Below are 17,746 nucleotides of genomic sequence, written 5' to 3'. Positions count from 1 at the left end.
CTTCAGCGTAGTGAATCCTTTAAGAGTAACAATAGGAACAATGGTACTGGCTGAAATTGTGTCCCACAGCTTTCTAATGTCACATGAATGTTCAAGACCAGGAAGTTTAATCTAATTATTTTCTGCTTTGCCACTGTCAGAGAGGTGTAGCAGAGAGCAGTTCCATCTAATTAGTGAAGTTCCACTAACAGGAGATATGGACCTTTTTTTTACATGTTGTGTTGAGCAAGAACCAAGATTATTACTGATATGTACAGTAAACAAATGTTTAAAAGCCTAACGTAATTAGAATTTTTGTAGATCGTACACTAATATATTCAGTGCACTTCCAGTTTTATTTCTGATTGTTTGTTTGGACTCTTGCTCATCACCTTCTATAATTTTCATTCTTTTCTAAAAAAATGTACTTACTGTTGAATTTATCACAAAGGTAATGGTGTTTTTTAGTCGTCAGTCGTCTGACTTGCTTGATGTGACCTGCCATGAATTATTCCTCTCCCCTTCATCTAAAGGGTAGCACTTGCACAATATGACCTCAGTTATTTGTTGAATATATTCCAACCTCTGTATTCCCCTACAGTTCTTATTCTCCACAGCTCAATTTAGTACCTGGAAGTTATTCCATGATGTCTTACACACGTTCTGTCATCTTGTCCCTTCTTCTTGTCAGTGTTTCCCATATGTTCCTTTCTTTGCGGATTCTCCGGAGAACTTCCTCATTCTTTATAATATCAGTCCACCTAATTTTAAATATTCCTCTGCAGCACTACATCTTAAACACTTCAGTTCTTTTCTGTTCCAGTTTTCCCCTACTCCATGACTCACTATCACACGATGCTGTGCTCCAAACATATATTCTCAGGATTTTCTTCCTTAATTTATGGCCGATGTTTGATGCTAGTATTCTTTTTTTGGCCCTCTTCGTGCTGGTCTGCTTTTTATGTCATCCTTGCTTTGCCTGTCATGGGTTTTTTGTTTCCAAGTTAGCAGAATTCTTTAATTTTGTGTACTTTGTGCTCACCAATTTTGATGTTACACTTCTCGCTGTTCTTATTTCTGCTACTTCATTACATTCATCTTTGTTTGGTTTACTCTTGATCTATATTCTGTACTTGGTAGACTGTTCATTCTGTTAAACATGTCCCTCGGTTCTTCTTCACTTTCATTGAGCATAGCAGTGTCGTTAGTAAATCTTATGACTGATATTGTTTCATCCTGTATTTTAATCCATTCTGGAACCTTTCTCTTTCCGTCATTGCTCCTTTCATGTGTTGATTAAACAGTAGGGGCAAAAGACTGCAGCCTTGTCTTGCAACGTTTTTTACTCCAAGCACTTTGTTGTTGATCTTGCACTCTTAGTATTTCCTTTTGGTTCTTGTAATAGTACTAAAAACATATTCAGAGATGATAAATTGGTAAGTCAGTGTTCTTTATGTTGTGTAATAATTTGAGTTTCAGATTTATTCCGTTGTTCTTGTTTCAGATGTACGAATCCTATTGAATAATGACAATTTGCTGAAGGAGGGTGCGTCTGTGTAAGTAACAGTCATTTTGTCTTGGCAAATTGCAAATAGCTGTTCCACTAGAAAATTGATCTTTTTCATTAATTTATGCTGGAAGTAGAAAAATTTGTCATTGGAATCCTGGGTACTGATGTATAGTGAAATTCTGCTGTTTGCAAAAGAACAGCTTTCTTTATTGTGCAGTTCGTTGTGCTGTTAATATTGATTTGTAAAAGGTACCCATAATGACAGATCATGGAAAATGAATTTTTCCTACTTACTATTTATATATATCAGGGACCACCAAGAATTCACCATGTGTGCAGAGCTCTGTCGCCTGGCTGGGCACTTATCACACCACACTGCCTAAGGAAAGTGATGCATTCAGTTGACAGTGCAGTCATGCAAGGAAGTGTGGATGTCTTTCCTGCAGCTTGGTTTTTCATATTTCCTATTTCTCAGCAACATAGATCACAAACAAAACTAATTTTCAATATTAATTATTTTTGGCACTCTAAATGCATAATTAAATTTTTATCTGGTACAAACTGTTGTGTTACAGACAGGTGCAGACAATTTCACAGATTTTTGTCACTCAGGTTTCCACATAATCCTGATGGATCTAGTTTCGTATTAAAAAAAAAAGTCTTTAGCCACATATTGTACAAGATCTGCACCCTCATTTCCCAAGGAAAACAACTTTGAACTCCTGAACAGTTTTAAACTAAAAGAATTTGTCTTATAAACTAGGTTGGTGACTCTTCTGGGAAACCTGGAATTCTCAGGGAATTACATTTTACCGGGAAAAATTGAGGAAATCTCAGGAAACTGCATTTTTAACCTAGCATTGAAAATTAATTTTATTGAGTTCTGTAAATCACAAATTTTAAAATGCTAAATATCTCAAAATAAGTTAATAGTATGAATATTATTTCATATAAATTATCAGTGTTAAAAAACTGCAATTAAACTGTGCTTATAGCTGGTATACAGTTCATCTGTGAAGAAAGAAAATTCATTATTGTGGTATGCTACCATCCCCCCCCCCCCCCTGCTTCTTACTAGCCATCAATTTATCAGGAGCTTCTTGACACCATCTTCCTCCTCACACCTGGAAGTCTTAGTTGTTTAAATAGCCACCTCGTAAACGGGAATAAGAGTGCAGATCAGTCAGTTCCGTCTGCACAAGCACGGGGATACTTTCAACCGAAAAGACAAATGGCCTCTCAAACAGCTTGGAAACTGATACAAAGTTTGCAGTGTCCTCAAAATGTTTGGAAAACTGTTGTAATTCCTTCACCGCCTAAACATTCTTCAGAATTCCCATTTTCTGTAATGCCAGTGAGCGTAAAATATTTTTTATCAGAATTTGTTCCTTCCAAAACACAATTTTCTTTTTAATGCATGTCTATCAAATCAGAAATAAGTTGTTTCCCACCTTCTGTTGGCTTACTGTGAGCAGCTTGTAGCAAAGTCTACTTTGAGAGATCTGCAATCCATTCAGGATGCTTTAATTTTCATTCCTGCTTTCCTTTTTCTTTCAAAAATTCATCAATATGGTTTTAAAACGAATTATTACGGGCATGCCCCTTGACTTATCCATTGTACTTCGCAGTAATTTGTAAAATTCTTTTCATCCAATTCCATCAAAAACTGTTGCAACTGACAGTGGAATAATGGCTGTTCCTTCAGAAAATTTACTATTTGTACTACGAATTTAATCACATGCTTCATGCCTGCAAATTCAGCACAAAGTGCAACTTGAAGTACAGAACAATGAATCCTGTATAACTGGTCGATCATTGTAAGTTTTTGCCATTTCATCATCAACTGAACCTGTAAGTTATTTCTGAAGCGTGTTACTATATCATTCAGTAACAAATATGCACTATCTGTCAACTACACAACTGCATAATAGAAATTGAGAATTCTCATCCCTTTCTACTATGATTTCCATTCATTTTTGAAAGCTTTTGACAGTAGATCGCTAGACTTCCCTAATTTTGTGCAAACAGCTGTTGGACCTGTGAATTCCTTTATACCCAGAATATATAGCGAAGGATAAACAGCACTGGCACTGCAATTCAGCTGAACTGAAGGAAGTCGTGCCAACCGATAAATGCTGCACCACACTGCTAAATGAAATGTCACACTGTACAGAGTACTTCTGAGAAGGATCGGGCAAAACGGAGATGACCAAGCCAGAGACTGTATGCATGCATACAGTTTTGCATGCCATGGCTGACTCAACCATAAATGAAGAACAGAAAAAGTTTTTATTACCCTATAACTCCACTAATCTCTCAGAAACTTTGTACTCCAGGTTACATTTTTACAACTTTTTTTCCATTTTATGTATGTATCACAGTTTTATCATTGTTTATGCAGTTGGATCCCAACAAGAGAATGTTCTCGGTTGTTCTGCTGTTTTTCCCTAATAAGGTTTTCAAAGTGTGTCTTCGAGAACAATTTACAAATTGTGATGCAGAGTTACATGGCATTTTGATGGCACTGGAGAGGATTCACAGACATCACCGTACAAGGTTACTTGTCTGTTCTGACCCTCTTAGTACTCTACAAGCACTTCACCAAATGTATCCAGAAGTGCCAGCAGTGCCGCTGCAGGAGATAGAGCAGTGTCTACAGATACCAGTCGTGCATAATTTCTTTCGGGCTCGTTTCTCCAATTGCAGTCGTTTTGCAGAAACTGGGGAAAAATGTAAGGGCCTCCTCTGATGGAAATTCCGTGACATATTTGCATTTTGAAGGATCTCATGAGATGTTCCACCTCGCCATTAGATTGTGGATGTATCGCAAGTGCCATGATGTGGCGGATACCATTGTGTGTGCAAAAATCTTCAAAGCACTAAGTCAAAAATTGAGGACCATTGTCCGAAACCACTGAACAAGGTAAGAAGGCAACACACTACACATTTCATCAAAAGACAGTGAGGCCAGTTCTGACAAAGGGGCTAATTGACACAACTGGTACATACAATGAAGAATCCGTGATAAAAACGAAGCCTTAAAATTTTCTTTGCCTGTCACCCAAAATGCAACGAAGTACTGGCAGAGCTATTCTTCATAAGCCTCCCAATCATCGTCAGTGTCATATGGCAGAGACCTGATACAGTGGAGGCTGAACAGTTAATGTAGCCACAAGAAGGGATTGAAGTACCATCTCCGTGAATAAGTTACACAAAAAATCGGTCACTGAAGTTGAGTACATGAAAGTTGTACTTACCGCCACTTGTGTTCTGACTCTGAACACAATCATAAGAAACCAACTATTTATTAACAGGAGCTGGTACATGGTTATATAAGAAGCATTTGCTATCCATGTCCGCTTGGTATCCGCTGTGGGCGATAGAAGCCCCAGACCAACGTTGGCGGCCTGTGGTGGAGGCCTGAAGCACCCAACTGTTGCACTACTCCAAGCGTTCATATGGACACATGCCATGGTAGTGTGGGAGCTGTTCTGTAATGTGCGGGTTACTACAATAGCAAGTTGTAATTTTTTGTATGTAAGTGTTGTAATTTTTTTATATGTAAAAGTTCTGGACAGTGCTTAGGATGTTGGCTTAACAATGTATGTCACAACGTCCTATGTAATTAACTTTTTATCACTTTGTTATGGTATATTGTTGCAACTTTAGAGCTGGATTTTAGTTTTTCTTTCTCTTTCATTACCGAAAGTGGTGAGCACAATTATCTTTTAAGGAATTTTCTGGGAGATGGGTGGAACCGATTAACTTGATTCACATCTCTTAGGTTTTTTCTCCTGCTCTTAATTAAAAGTTGGTAAATGTAACTATTAAATATAGTATGTAGTATAGAGCCTCACTTCTATATTACAGCTTACCAATGGCCAGTTTTGGATGGCAAACATACATTATTGAGTTTCAATTAGTGATGGTGCTACCACTTTGCCATGTGAGTGAGGCAATGAGACTGCTTTTAACTGATTGTCTGCAGCCATTTGTTTTTCTAATTACAATTGCAAATCCTTATTCTTTAAGATCCAGCATGACACTCTGTGGCCTTAGTGAAAATACAAGCAACAAGACATGGTCCAACCATACCTGATAACACACTCGTGTTTTCTCTTATTTTCATTATCATTTTAATTTGAATTGGAACTTTAGTATCAATAATGTATTCTTCATAAAATCTGCATTAAGTATGTTGGCTTATACTGTGCTATTTTCATTCTTTCTCTCTCCTTTCAGTGCATTTGCTCATTACAACAAGGATCAGCTGACACCAGTGAAAATAGAAGGATCTGAACAGGCAGTCCTTATTACTGAACATAATGACCTTGGTTCTTCAAGATTTTATGATCCTAGATCAAGACAGAGTTTCAGATATGATCACTTGAGAAAAGAAGCATCAGACTATCAGGTAATTATATATAAATACATCCCCTCTGTTTTTTCTCGTCCATCTTCCCCTACACCTTCTCCTCCACTTGTCCTTTTCTTCCCTCTATAAGTTGGAGAGCCTGTTCCCCACCATCCCAGCCCACCTCTAGCACTTATAACCTAATCACTACAACTTATTCAACTTATTGCTAACAATATTACCCTGTTTGTAACAGTGTCACCAGATTGGTTTAAGGAAATAGTGTATTGATTCAAAAACTGATAAAATATTCAGTGCATGCTTTAGAAATTAATATGAGAGAGGACTATTTTAATTATAGCTATTTGTGAGATATTTTTCTAATTACTCATAATCTCGGCCTTCATTTTCGGTATAATTATAAAACATAATGTGATTTTCTACTGAAACACTACATTGAAGCAATGCTTTGTGGCAGAGGATGTTCCTTGAAGAGTAGTAGTGAATATTTTTTTCCCTGTGAGTAAGGTAAAAAAATCCAATAAAGTTGTCATTAATTGTGACTAGAGTAACAGCTTGTAGAGGCATTGTAATCCATTATTTTTATCACATTGTTATGATTGTGAAATGAAATTTTAGCTAAGGTGTGAATGGGGAACTGATCCACAGTTTGTGCCAAACGTGATCTGAATTATATTACCTTAATTTTTGTCCAGAAAGTTAGTATGACAATACTATAACATTCCAATTACTGATAAATGGAATGTTCTCAGTCTTCTTATGAATACACCAAGCTAGGTGTTGCCAGTGGTTAGCATACTGGCCTCATATTCAGGAGGATGCTGGTTCAAATCCAAGTCTGCCCATCCTGATTTCGGTTTTCCACGATTTCCCTAAATCGATTAAGGCAAATACTGGAATTGTTCCTGTGAAAGGGCACAGCCAAATTGCTTCCTCCTCCTCAACCAGTGTGAGCTTGTACTGTTTCTCCAGTGATTGTGTTGTCATTTGTCATTAAACACTAATCTTCTTCCTCTTTTGAATAAAGTGGGTGTAAGTTAAGTAAAATAATAGATAAAGCAGTGATAAATCATGTAGGAAGTTGGACAAAAAATTTGTTAAATTCTCTCACTGTTGTCTAATTTCTGGAAATGAAAAAGATGAAATGTGGTATGCCTCAACATTGCAAAAGAAAATGCTGTACACAATATAAATCTTAGTCATTGTGGATAAAATACATATAGAAGTATTTGATCAGAGGCAAAAGCAAGTCCAACAATGTTAAAGTGCTACAGCAATTAGTATGTGAAAGTTAATAAACTACTTTAATGGGCCACAAAGTTCATCTGTTTGAATACTATAGCATGATTTCAGAAGCAGATAACACAAAAAAGTAACTTCAAAAGGAAAGATAATTTTCTTCTGTATTCTTGGAAACCTAAGATATTTAACTTCTGGCACTTTAAATGCTTTAAAACAGAGATATTGTAAGTAGCAAGCTTAAGTCTCTTCTATCATTTTTCAGGTTTTTCTGTATTCTACGATGATTATGAAACCAGTTGTAAACATTTATTAATACTTCATACTTTTACTTTTGAAGCATTGGGAACCAGATGCCGTATCTGAACCTTGGAGAGCGGCCTTGGATGCAGAATTCAGCCACTACATTGCCAGCCATTATAAACACGGTGTATGTAGTGTTTTCGGCAAAAGTGATGGTGATGAAATTACACTCACAGCTTGTATAGAAGATCATCAGTTCCAGCCCAAAAATTACTGGTGTGTAACCATTATTTCAATTGGAATGAGGTCTTGCACACAATTATGGTAGAGTAACTTACATTTTATTAGAGATGAGCAAGAATAGAAGTGATCTCGATTTATTCTGTGTTCTTAGTTTCATTAGCTTTGAGGCTGTTGTCTCCGAATCTTAAAGTAGTCACATTGCTGTATGTTTCCAAATACAGCTGATGTATGAAAGTTGTCTCATATTGCGCTAAACTGAATTGATCAACATCTTTGTCATTTGTACTTCCACTTTGTGTGTGTGTGTGGGGGGGGGGGGGGGGGGGATAGGAGGCTGGTCAGCTCATTCTGCAGGTGTCTTCTGGAAGGACTATTTTCTCGCCCCCCTATATGTTGACATTGTTATTTACAAAATAAATAAGTGAAATAAAAACTGCTAATATACACAGAGCTGACAAAGGTCATGGGATAGTGATATGCACATACACAGGTGGTGGTAGTATCATGTACAAGGTATGAAAGGGCAGTGCTTTAGTGGAGCTGTAATTTGTACTCAGGCGATTTATGTGAAAAGGTTTCCGATGTGATTGTGACCGAATGGTGCGAATTAACATTACCTCTCACCAAGTACAGTGCAGTGGCCAATGGCCTTCACTTAACAACCAAGAGCAGTGGCATTTGCATAGAGTTGTCAGTGCTAACAGACAGTCAAAACTGTGTGAAATGACCGCAGAAATCAATGTGGGTTGTACAGCGAATGTATCCATTAGGACAGTGTAGTGAAATTTGGTGTCTGTGGGTTATGGCAGCAGATGGCCAACACAAGTGCCTTTGCTAACAGCACAACATTGCTGACAGCATGTCTCCTGGGCTTGTGACCAAGTTGGGCAAACCCTAGATGACTGGGAAACTGTCGCATAGTCAGATAAGTCCTTATCTCAGTTGGTAAGAGCTGTTGGTAAGGTTTCAGTGTGGTGGTGGAGACCCCTTGAAGTCATGGATTCGAGTTTTGAACAAGGCACTGTGCAAGCTTGTGGTGGCAGCTCCAGAATGGTGTGGGCTGTGTTTACATGGAATGGGCTGGAGCCTCTGGTCCAACTGAACTTATCATCGACTGGAAATGGTTAAGATCAGCTGGTTGGAGACGATTTGCAGCCATTCATGGACTTCATGTTTGCAGACAATGATGGAATTTATATCGATGTCAATGCACAATGTCACTGGGCAAAAATTATTCGCCATTGGTTTGAAGAACATTCTGGATAATTTGAGTGAATGAATGATTTGGCCACCCACTGAACATTTATGGGACATAATTGAGAGGTCAATTTATACACAAAATCCTGCATGAGCAATGCTTTCTCAATTATGGATGGCTATAGAGGCAGCATGGCTAGACATTTCTGTAGGGGACTTACGACAAATTGTTGAGGCCATGCCGTGTCAAGTTGCTACACCAGGCGAAAGGAGATCCATCACGATATTAGTAGGTATGTTATGATTGCTGTTGCCTCAGTGTATGCCTGTCTCCGTCTCAGTATTATTTCTTTTGAAGAAAGACTTCTTTGCACAGTTCAGTGAATACCCATATTCAGCAAGGACACTAATAACCATATTGTTATGTGCCCTAATACCACCACCACCACCACCTACTTAATTAAACTTTTAACAAAAATATTTTGTGTAAAAATAGGTCTTGGAATGTTAATGTGCCAGTGTAATTTAAATTACTATGATGAAAGATGTAAACCAGGCCAATAAAAATTACTCTCTCCAGTGTGTTTATCAGCCCTCGTATCTGAAAGTAAAAAGGGGTACATCCAATTTATTTTTAGAGATGTAGAAATAGGTGAAATATTGTTTGTTATTAATTTGTGAAAGAAAATCCAGAAATGTGGTAACCAGTTGGCTGGTGTCAATATTATTGGTTGCATTTTCATAAAATGACAAAAATATTGAAACATTGTCTGAGGGATTTTAATTTTTTCCACAACTGTGTAAAGCAGGCCGTTCCAGCACTGCCATATCGGGCACAAGCACCCGCGAGTGCCTTTCAGCTCACCTGCGGGCAGGCACTGGTTGTGTAGGCAAGCCACTAAACAGCCAAATTGCATGCTTTCTGCGCATTCGTGATCTGCTTGGCCGTTGCTGACCACCTGTGCTCGGTCAACAGACTATGATCACCTATGCTACAAGGCCCATCTGCATGCAATGATATGTCTGCGCAGATATCTGTGTTGACAATAAATCGCTGCAAATGTTGTATGTCCACACAACACAAATTGTTATCTACTGCTCATGTCACCCATCAGTCTATGAAGGAAATTTCAGTAGCAAGGACTAAACTCTGAAATTTTTAATGGAGGAAATTCTGTTAAGGCTTGTGTTCACAACCCATGGTCCAAAAAAAGTATACGAAATATAAGAAACAGAAAATGGTCCAGGCAGTGGCTGCAGAACCAAAAGTAGTTTTCATGCAGAAGTTTTCTTGGCAAGTTGCAAGGCAAACCCAGCGACTGCCATAAGTCTTATTTGCAGATGGATTTGGAAACAATTATCTTTTGACACTCATAATTCCTCATATAACACAGAAAAATTCTTATATGAGAGAGTAATTCCAAGTTAATGGCTAGTGGTTACATTGATTCCTGGAAGTAGGAAGAAGCTGCAAGGATCTAGAATTTTCTACAGCAATTTCAAAGTGAGAATTGAGTGAAATCACATGTGAAGCTGTTTACGCCTTCCATGAGGAGAATTTCATGAACCCAAATGAGGTACCTCAATTCTGAGTGTTTTAAACATGTTTGAAATTCAGTATATTCTCAGATATTATTGGTGTGGGCAACAAACTGTTGGTTAGTTTCTTTCATGAGTCAGAACTTTGTTCCATGCCTCAATTCCACCAGGAACTTGTTATATGCTTTTGCACCAAAGTATAAAACTCCATTTCAAACTCTAGACAGTGATTCATAGTCTCTCTGGAAAGTTCTGCTGCTAGGGTTGTGGTAATGAATTCTACATGTCACCTCTAATTCATTCTTGTTATGAACCACGTGGTACATTAGAAGTAAACCAAATACCGTAAAGGCGCTGTTGCAAGACTTTCCATTATCAGCTTAACACAATATTCTGACTATACTCTTCTTTAGAATAAATAGGGCCCTTTGTTTTTTCTATACAGTTGCATAATGTGATACATTCTAAGTGCAAAGCAAGCAAAATTGAGAATTTTGGTTATCAACATGTTGTGCCATCTCTGTTTCATGAAATGATTACTGTCGTTATCATCACTCAGAAAGCAGAGGTAAAAGTATCACAAACTTGGTCTATATATTTCATTGTTCCCAGTTTCAGATCGAATAGATTTTGTTACTTGGCAGTGAACAGTCCACAGCTGCACCCACACACCCCACACCCCTTTTCGCTGTAGCGTCAGCTGCTAGTAATTTCTCTATTAAATGAATTATAAGCATCTGCCTTCTTATCTGGATTGCTGTATTCCTTGCTCTTAGTTTCCCACAAACGTGTGACACCAACAACAAATTCAGCAATGAACTCCCTAGAGTATTGACATGTATCTGTCTTTTAAAATTCATTGTGCCCAGAGACAAAAGAAACAATAGACTGAACAAACAGCTGAGGCAAATAAGTTTTGCATCTCAGATTTGCAGCAAACTCATGTCCACATAGTAAGATTTTTCTGTGCAGATGAGGTTGGTGCTCACAGATTTGAGCACTTTTGCTCACACCTCCAGCTTGGTCTTCCAGATTTGCACACATCTTCTGTCCAAATGCAACTATCTGTCTGTGCAGAAGTGGTGTGCACAAACAGCAGTTCGTCGCTGTACCTGGGAAGATGTCTCCCGCAGTCAGAGACGAAATGTCAGGGTCTAGTTTTATACATCGACCACGGCCTATCAGCCCGGAAGTTTTAAGTGAAGATCTTTGTGTGTGAAGACTGATGCAAGACTGCCCGCATGTCAGTTGTTTGCCCATCCCTACCCACCCCAAGTCCATGACCACCCGGCTGCCCTTGGCGAGCAATCTGAAACAGATCAGTGTAGACTATTTCATAGTAACAGAGATGGCATAATGAGAAATTTGAGTGGCATTTTGAATTTAATTCTATTGCTATAACAAGTAATACATTTTATAATGTGTAGCATTAACAGCAACCATTAATTGTAATAATCTGGAAATTATTTCAGGAATGGACGGTGGCGATCACAGTGGTCAGTCACATTTACCTCTGGTACAGCAGAGTTACGTGGCCTGCTGAAAGTGCAGGTGCATTATTATGAAGATGGGAATGTTCAACTAGTTAGTTCCAAGGATGTCAAGGAATCCCTCATAATTAGCGTGAGTGTAATTTTTTTACCACTATTGCTTGTAGGTTGTTCAATTCTGTATGTAATAAACAGTCAAAGGTGTCACCAGCACTAAATTTTTGGGGGGGGGGGGGGGGGCGAGACTCAGTAGATGGGATATAGATCACAAGGGAATCCAAACGGGAGATCCTCTCGGGGGGGGGGGGGGGGGGGGGGGAGTAGGAAAATTAGGACCTAAAATCCCATTTTGGAGCATTCATACTGCTTCAGACCATATATTAGAACGGCAGTTTCTACTCTTACAGCAAGACAATTTAAGCCTAGATTAAAAGGTGTTTTATGAGTACTGAGTGTAAAAGTAACAGATGAAGACCTCTACATTTTAAATACTGCATTAGTTTGATAATTAAAACCAGTTTAAAAAATTGAAAACAATCTGCCAGTAAAAAGAATATATTGTTTGAAGTACTTCTAAAACGTGGACAACCCTGGAAACCTATTGCCTTACAAGAATACCCTACAGACATTAACATTCCATAGTTTTCCTTCACTGAGTAATATGTGCAAAGCCACTACACGTATATTGCTAGTTTATAATAAACCTGTTTGTAGGAAAGAATCAGAAATATAACATGTAGTGAACATAATTGGCTGCATGCTATGTTTAGATCAGTTGCAAAAAGTCTCTAAATTCTTATGAACCAGGCATTCTATTCCATTTTAGTGGTAAAGTTGAGTAAATTGGAACACACATTGTAATAAATATTTAGTTGCTATCATTCCTTTGCCTTTAAAAACAGACTGTTTGTGAATTGCTTTGAGCTCTCTTCATAGCAATTCCTCTTGACATATGCACTGACTGTGAATTTACTACCGACACCAGACTGTAAGTGATTGTTGCTTGAGTGTTTGGTAGCCATCTGCCCCCTGGCCAAACCCCTCAAATGTAAGCAAAACCAAGAAGATTCATGCTTATCTACCTTAGTCCTTCACGTCTTTGTAGCCATACCAACACAATTCATGAAAACTTGGAATATAGACTTTTTAGTGAATAATGTAAGTAGACTTGATTTACATTAGTAAATGTTGCAAATCGTTAATTCATGAGAGCGTATAGAATGTGTAATTAGTTTGGATATATTCATTCAGTGGTGTCAATTCTTTGTCTCCCCCCCCTGGAGTCATGCCCATGAATATAGTGGCAGCAAAAGATTGTGTAAACAATAAAGTGAAAAATAATGTGAAATCTACAGTTTTTACCGACATTACATGAAATTTGGTAATTTCCTGTGTCCATGTAATTCTGAAGATAGTAGTTTACCAATATCAGTAATTTTTTTCTCAACTCTGAGAATTGCATATCAACTTAAAATAACAGTTGATTTCCTGCGCAAAGAACTATGGCTCTAGATGTGATGTCAAATGAACTACATTGTAGCCTATACATGAACACCAGAATTAGAACTGATGCCAGTAAATAGTTAACACCTGAAATACAAGTAGATCGGGAAGTAAAACAAGAGTGTGGCTTGTTACCAACATTATTTAATATCTATGTAGATGATATGATCAAAGAATGGAAAAGACGCAAATACTAGGAGGAATAAACATATTGGCATGATATTCATAATGATGAAGTTATCATACAAGAAAACAAAAATAAATTATAAATGGCTTTACATAAATTAAATAAGAAAAGTGTCACTATACAGATAAATAAAACTAAAACCATTTCCTTTTTAGGTATTCATCCAATACAAACAAAAATAGTCCTCAACAATAAACCAATAGAATGGGTAGCCCATTTGAAGTATTTAGGAGGTGACATTTCATATGGTAAAGATATGGATATACAGAAAAAAACTAATACTTGTCGGCATATATGTGACACAGTGAGGGGAATACTTAACAAGCATAAACATGGAAAGAGAGACAACTGAAATATTATAAAATCATTGCAGTTGCCGCTTTATTATGAGAGTCATTCAATAATCAAAGAGACAAATTGGTCTGGAGAAAAGAGCGTTTATTTTTACAAAACAATACTTTTTCTACTTTTCAACATAATCCCCTTGAACATTTATGCACTTGTTCCAATGGGCTACAAGCTTTTTTATTCCAGCTGCAAAGAGCTCTTTATTGTGATGTTTGAACCAATTTCTCGCAAACTTTTTCACGTCCTCGTTTTCCTGGAACCTCTTCCCACGTAATGCCTCCTTCAGTGCACCAAACAAATGGAAATCACTAGGTGCTAAATCAGGACTGTAAGGGGGATGAGGCAGTACTTCCCATCCCATTTTGTCAATGGTTTTACGGGTTAGTTGAGCAATATGAGGACATGCATTGTCCTGCTGGAGAATCACACCTCTCCTCTGAGATCCACGATGTCTCTTCCTCATGGGTGGCTTCACCTTGTTTAAAAGCATATCCGAGTAGTATTGGCTGATCATTGCATGTTGCTCTTCAAGATAATCACAAAAAACTGGACCTTCAGCATCCCAAAACACTGTCAACATGACTTTTCCTGCTGATACTTGGGTTTTGAATTTTTTCTTGACAGGTGAGTTGGTGTGCTTCCACTCCGTGCTTTGTCTTTTTGATTCTGGCTCACAATAGTGAACCCAAGTTTCACTACAAGTTAAAATTTTGTTGAGCAATTTCTCACCTTCTCTTTCATAATGTTCCTTTAGCTCTGTGCAGACCGTCAACCTTGTATCCCTGTGTAGTCGTATCAACTCCTTTGGGACCCATCTTGCACATGTTTCGCTTGTTACAGATGTTATGAACTGTACCAGTACTAACTTGGACCTTATCAACTATCATTCCCACAGTCACACGGCGGTTGGCACAAATAATGTCATCAGTTCGACTTAAAAGTGAGGGAGTTGAAACTGCAACTGGTCCACCAGAATGGTGTTCATCATTCACTAAGTCGTGATCAATTTTGAACTGCTCTACCCACTTGTAACAATTTGCACAATTCATACAGCCTTCACCATAAATTTTAGACATTCCACAGTATATATTCCCTGGTTTGTCACCGTCAGCAAGTAAAAATCAAATAACAGAACATTCTTAAAGTAATGTGGATGTTTCAAGAGGACTTGCCATCTTAAAATGTATTTTTAAGGTTATAAACAAAACAGTGTTGGTACATCAGCTGATCAGGGCTCAGCCCAGTGATGCCAACTTACCCTATTAACAGTTTCTTCCCCAGACCAATTTGTCTCTCTAATTATTGAATGACCCTCGTATATAGGATTGAAAGTTGGGTGCTGAGAACTAAAGATTTGTGGCAATTAGAAGCATCCGAAATGAAATTTCTAAGATCTGTGAAAGGCTGCACTTAAGGACAACAAAATTAGGAATGAAGTAATAAGGGAAGACTAAGTATGCAACCAGTGACCCAAAAGGCAATCCAATACAAAGAAAAATTGGGAGAACATATATTTTGTATGTAAGCACAGAGACTTCCTGAACTAGCAATTCATTATAAACAATGGAGCAAGAGAAGTGTGGGAAGACCAAGGATAATATGGTGAGTCTGAAACAGTCTTTAGGTGTAACCCCTGGAATAGCAGAAGAAGATGGTGATTGGAATAAGAAAGTATAAATGTAAAGAATCACCAAATATGGCACTAAGTTTTTTCAAACTTGTAAATCAATGTTACAGGTGATTGTTTTCAACCTAATACGGGCCCCACCCTATGCAACAGATCATGTTGTCACCATAAACTTTAATCACAAAACAGTGAAAGTAATATTGAATGGATAATGAAATAAATAATCTTTGTTTTTGTCCCCCCACCCCCACCCTTTCAGAAACATGTTTGCATTAAATCACATGTCTGATACTGTGATTGGTTGATAGGAGCAAACCGAGCTTGGCACAATGTTGCTTTGCATGTTCATGAAACTAAAGTGCCGCATTTGGTGAGTCTCACACTGATGCTTGCATACTATGGAAATATGAAGTTTAACTGATGCATGATGTTAAAAATCTCTTCATACCACATCATTTTTGGTACTATTTGTCCGCACAAATATCGTGAAATCTGACATACCTGAAGAAAACATTACCTTGTACTCCAAGTTAAGAATGAAGGCTTCTGTATCACTGTGGGAAAATGAATTTTTGATGATTAAACCAGTAAGGTTTTGAGATACACAAAGGGACTTACTCTTCAGCCAGATGTGAAGAAAACACTGAAACACACTGGCTTGCAGCTTCAAATTTGACCGACCCTTATGGCCACAGGTGTATATCTGAAGTTTGTGTTCACAACTCTAGGTTCTCATTTCAGCCATGGAACAATTGAACTGTGTTAATGCTGACATGGCAAAGAGTCTATTACATGTATCTAGAATGACAGGTTTCAGCTGTGTTAAGATAATCTGATGGGGTCAAAGTCCTTTATAATTTAGTGGAAAAGCAACTTGCCATGCCAGCAGGATACATGGAGGTTGTCACAAAATGTCTGGTGTTGTGCAGAGGGCAGTTTGTGTTCCATGTTCAAATTCAGATTCCCGGCAATTGTTTCTTTGTAATGAAGTATTATCAGGTCTTTGGCATAAAGTTTCAGAAAACAACTTTGCCATTATTGCAATACCTTCTTTTAAAAAGATTGGACGGTGTATGGTCGAAAAGCTCTTTTTTCTGTAATTGATAAAGTGTAATGGATTCAATATAAATGATTTCTTTTTTAACAATGTATGTAAATATGATTTGTGATGTCAATAAATACAATCTAATTGATTGGTACAGTTTCATTTTCAATGTAATACTGAAAAAAACTAAGACAAAATTAGGAATGCACACTACTTAAAAAACAAGCTGTCAAAAATGAATGCCAAAATCGGAGGAAAAGATACTAAAATTGACAGAAAATAACACCGAAATCGGTAAAACGTAACAGCAAAATTGGCCAAAACTATTTTTTCATGTCCCTAGTAATACAATGTAGTACATGTTTCTAAGTTGATACATATGATCATTATGTTAATAAATGTGTAAATCCAAGTGTGCAGAACAAGCAAGTAGAATTAATACTGTCCAGTGTGTGTACTGACAGGACTTCTCAGTGTTCGAGATACGACTGAAGAGCAGTTGGGCCGTATGATTGACGGGACACATTGGAGCTACAGCAATCATTACTAATGATGGTGATAATTTTGTGTCTCAGTGGCCAGGTATCATTGGATGCCACTTCAGTGACTTCTGTGTCCCTAATCTACCCCAGTTACCCAACCAGGAAAAGGGGACATACTGTTCAACATGAAATTCAAACTATTCCATGTGACACCTCATATCATTGAGAGGTGAAGGCTAGATTAAAGGCAAATTCAAAATTGTCATGGTCTGATGATTGGGATTCATTTGTGCAACCTCTTAGTTTCCATGTATGCACTACAAATTGTATATGTAAACACAGTAAAAAAGGAAATATATACAGCATTAAAATTTATTATCAGTAAGACAGTTATAATGAATAAATATAAGGATAATAAACAGAAATCACAATGCAGTAATGTGACACAATTAAGTGAAGGTAAAAAAAATTGCTATTGGATGGTGATAGGTAATTGCCACTGTACATTTCAGATTATTGACTGAAGAATTCATGTAAAAATTTCTGTATCTAGAAAAGTGAAAATGCTACTTGAAACATTTTGTTCTGATTACGAGATGTTGCAAAATGGAGAACTGTTGGTTTGAAAATGAAGAGACAAAGGTGTTATATTATTATTTTCAGGACAGATTTGTGTTTAAAGTAACACACATGATGCATAAGAGAGTATATGAAACATTCTACTTACGGGATAAAATAA

General features: G+C 37.5%; 1 protein-coding gene across 1 annotated transcript in view; it reads left to right on the top strand.

Annotated features, from left to right (window-relative positions):
- Nucleotides 1–17,746, top strand: part of LOC126184658 (F-actin-capping protein subunit alpha) — a 47,309-nt gene that overhangs the window by 19,599 nt on the left and 9,964 nt on the right. The window contains exons 3-6 of the mRNA XM_049927138.1: nucleotides 1,484–1,535; nucleotides 5,732–5,903; nucleotides 7,444–7,622; nucleotides 11,798–11,948. Of these exons, the coding sequence (XP_049783095.1) occupies nucleotides 1,484–1,535; nucleotides 5,732–5,903; nucleotides 7,444–7,622; nucleotides 11,798–11,948 (554 nt within the window). The remainder of the gene's footprint in view (nucleotides 1–1,483; nucleotides 1,536–5,731; nucleotides 5,904–7,443; nucleotides 7,623–11,797; nucleotides 11,949–17,746) is intronic.

This window comes from Schistocerca cancellata, chromosome 4 (genome assembly GCF_023864275.1).
Source record: "Schistocerca cancellata isolate TAMUIC-IGC-003103 chromosome 4, iqSchCanc2.1, whole genome shotgun sequence".
Taxonomy (NCBI): domain Eukaryota; kingdom Metazoa; phylum Arthropoda; class Insecta; order Orthoptera; family Acrididae; genus Schistocerca; species Schistocerca cancellata.
This window is presented reverse-complemented; position numbering and strand designations above follow the sequence as displayed.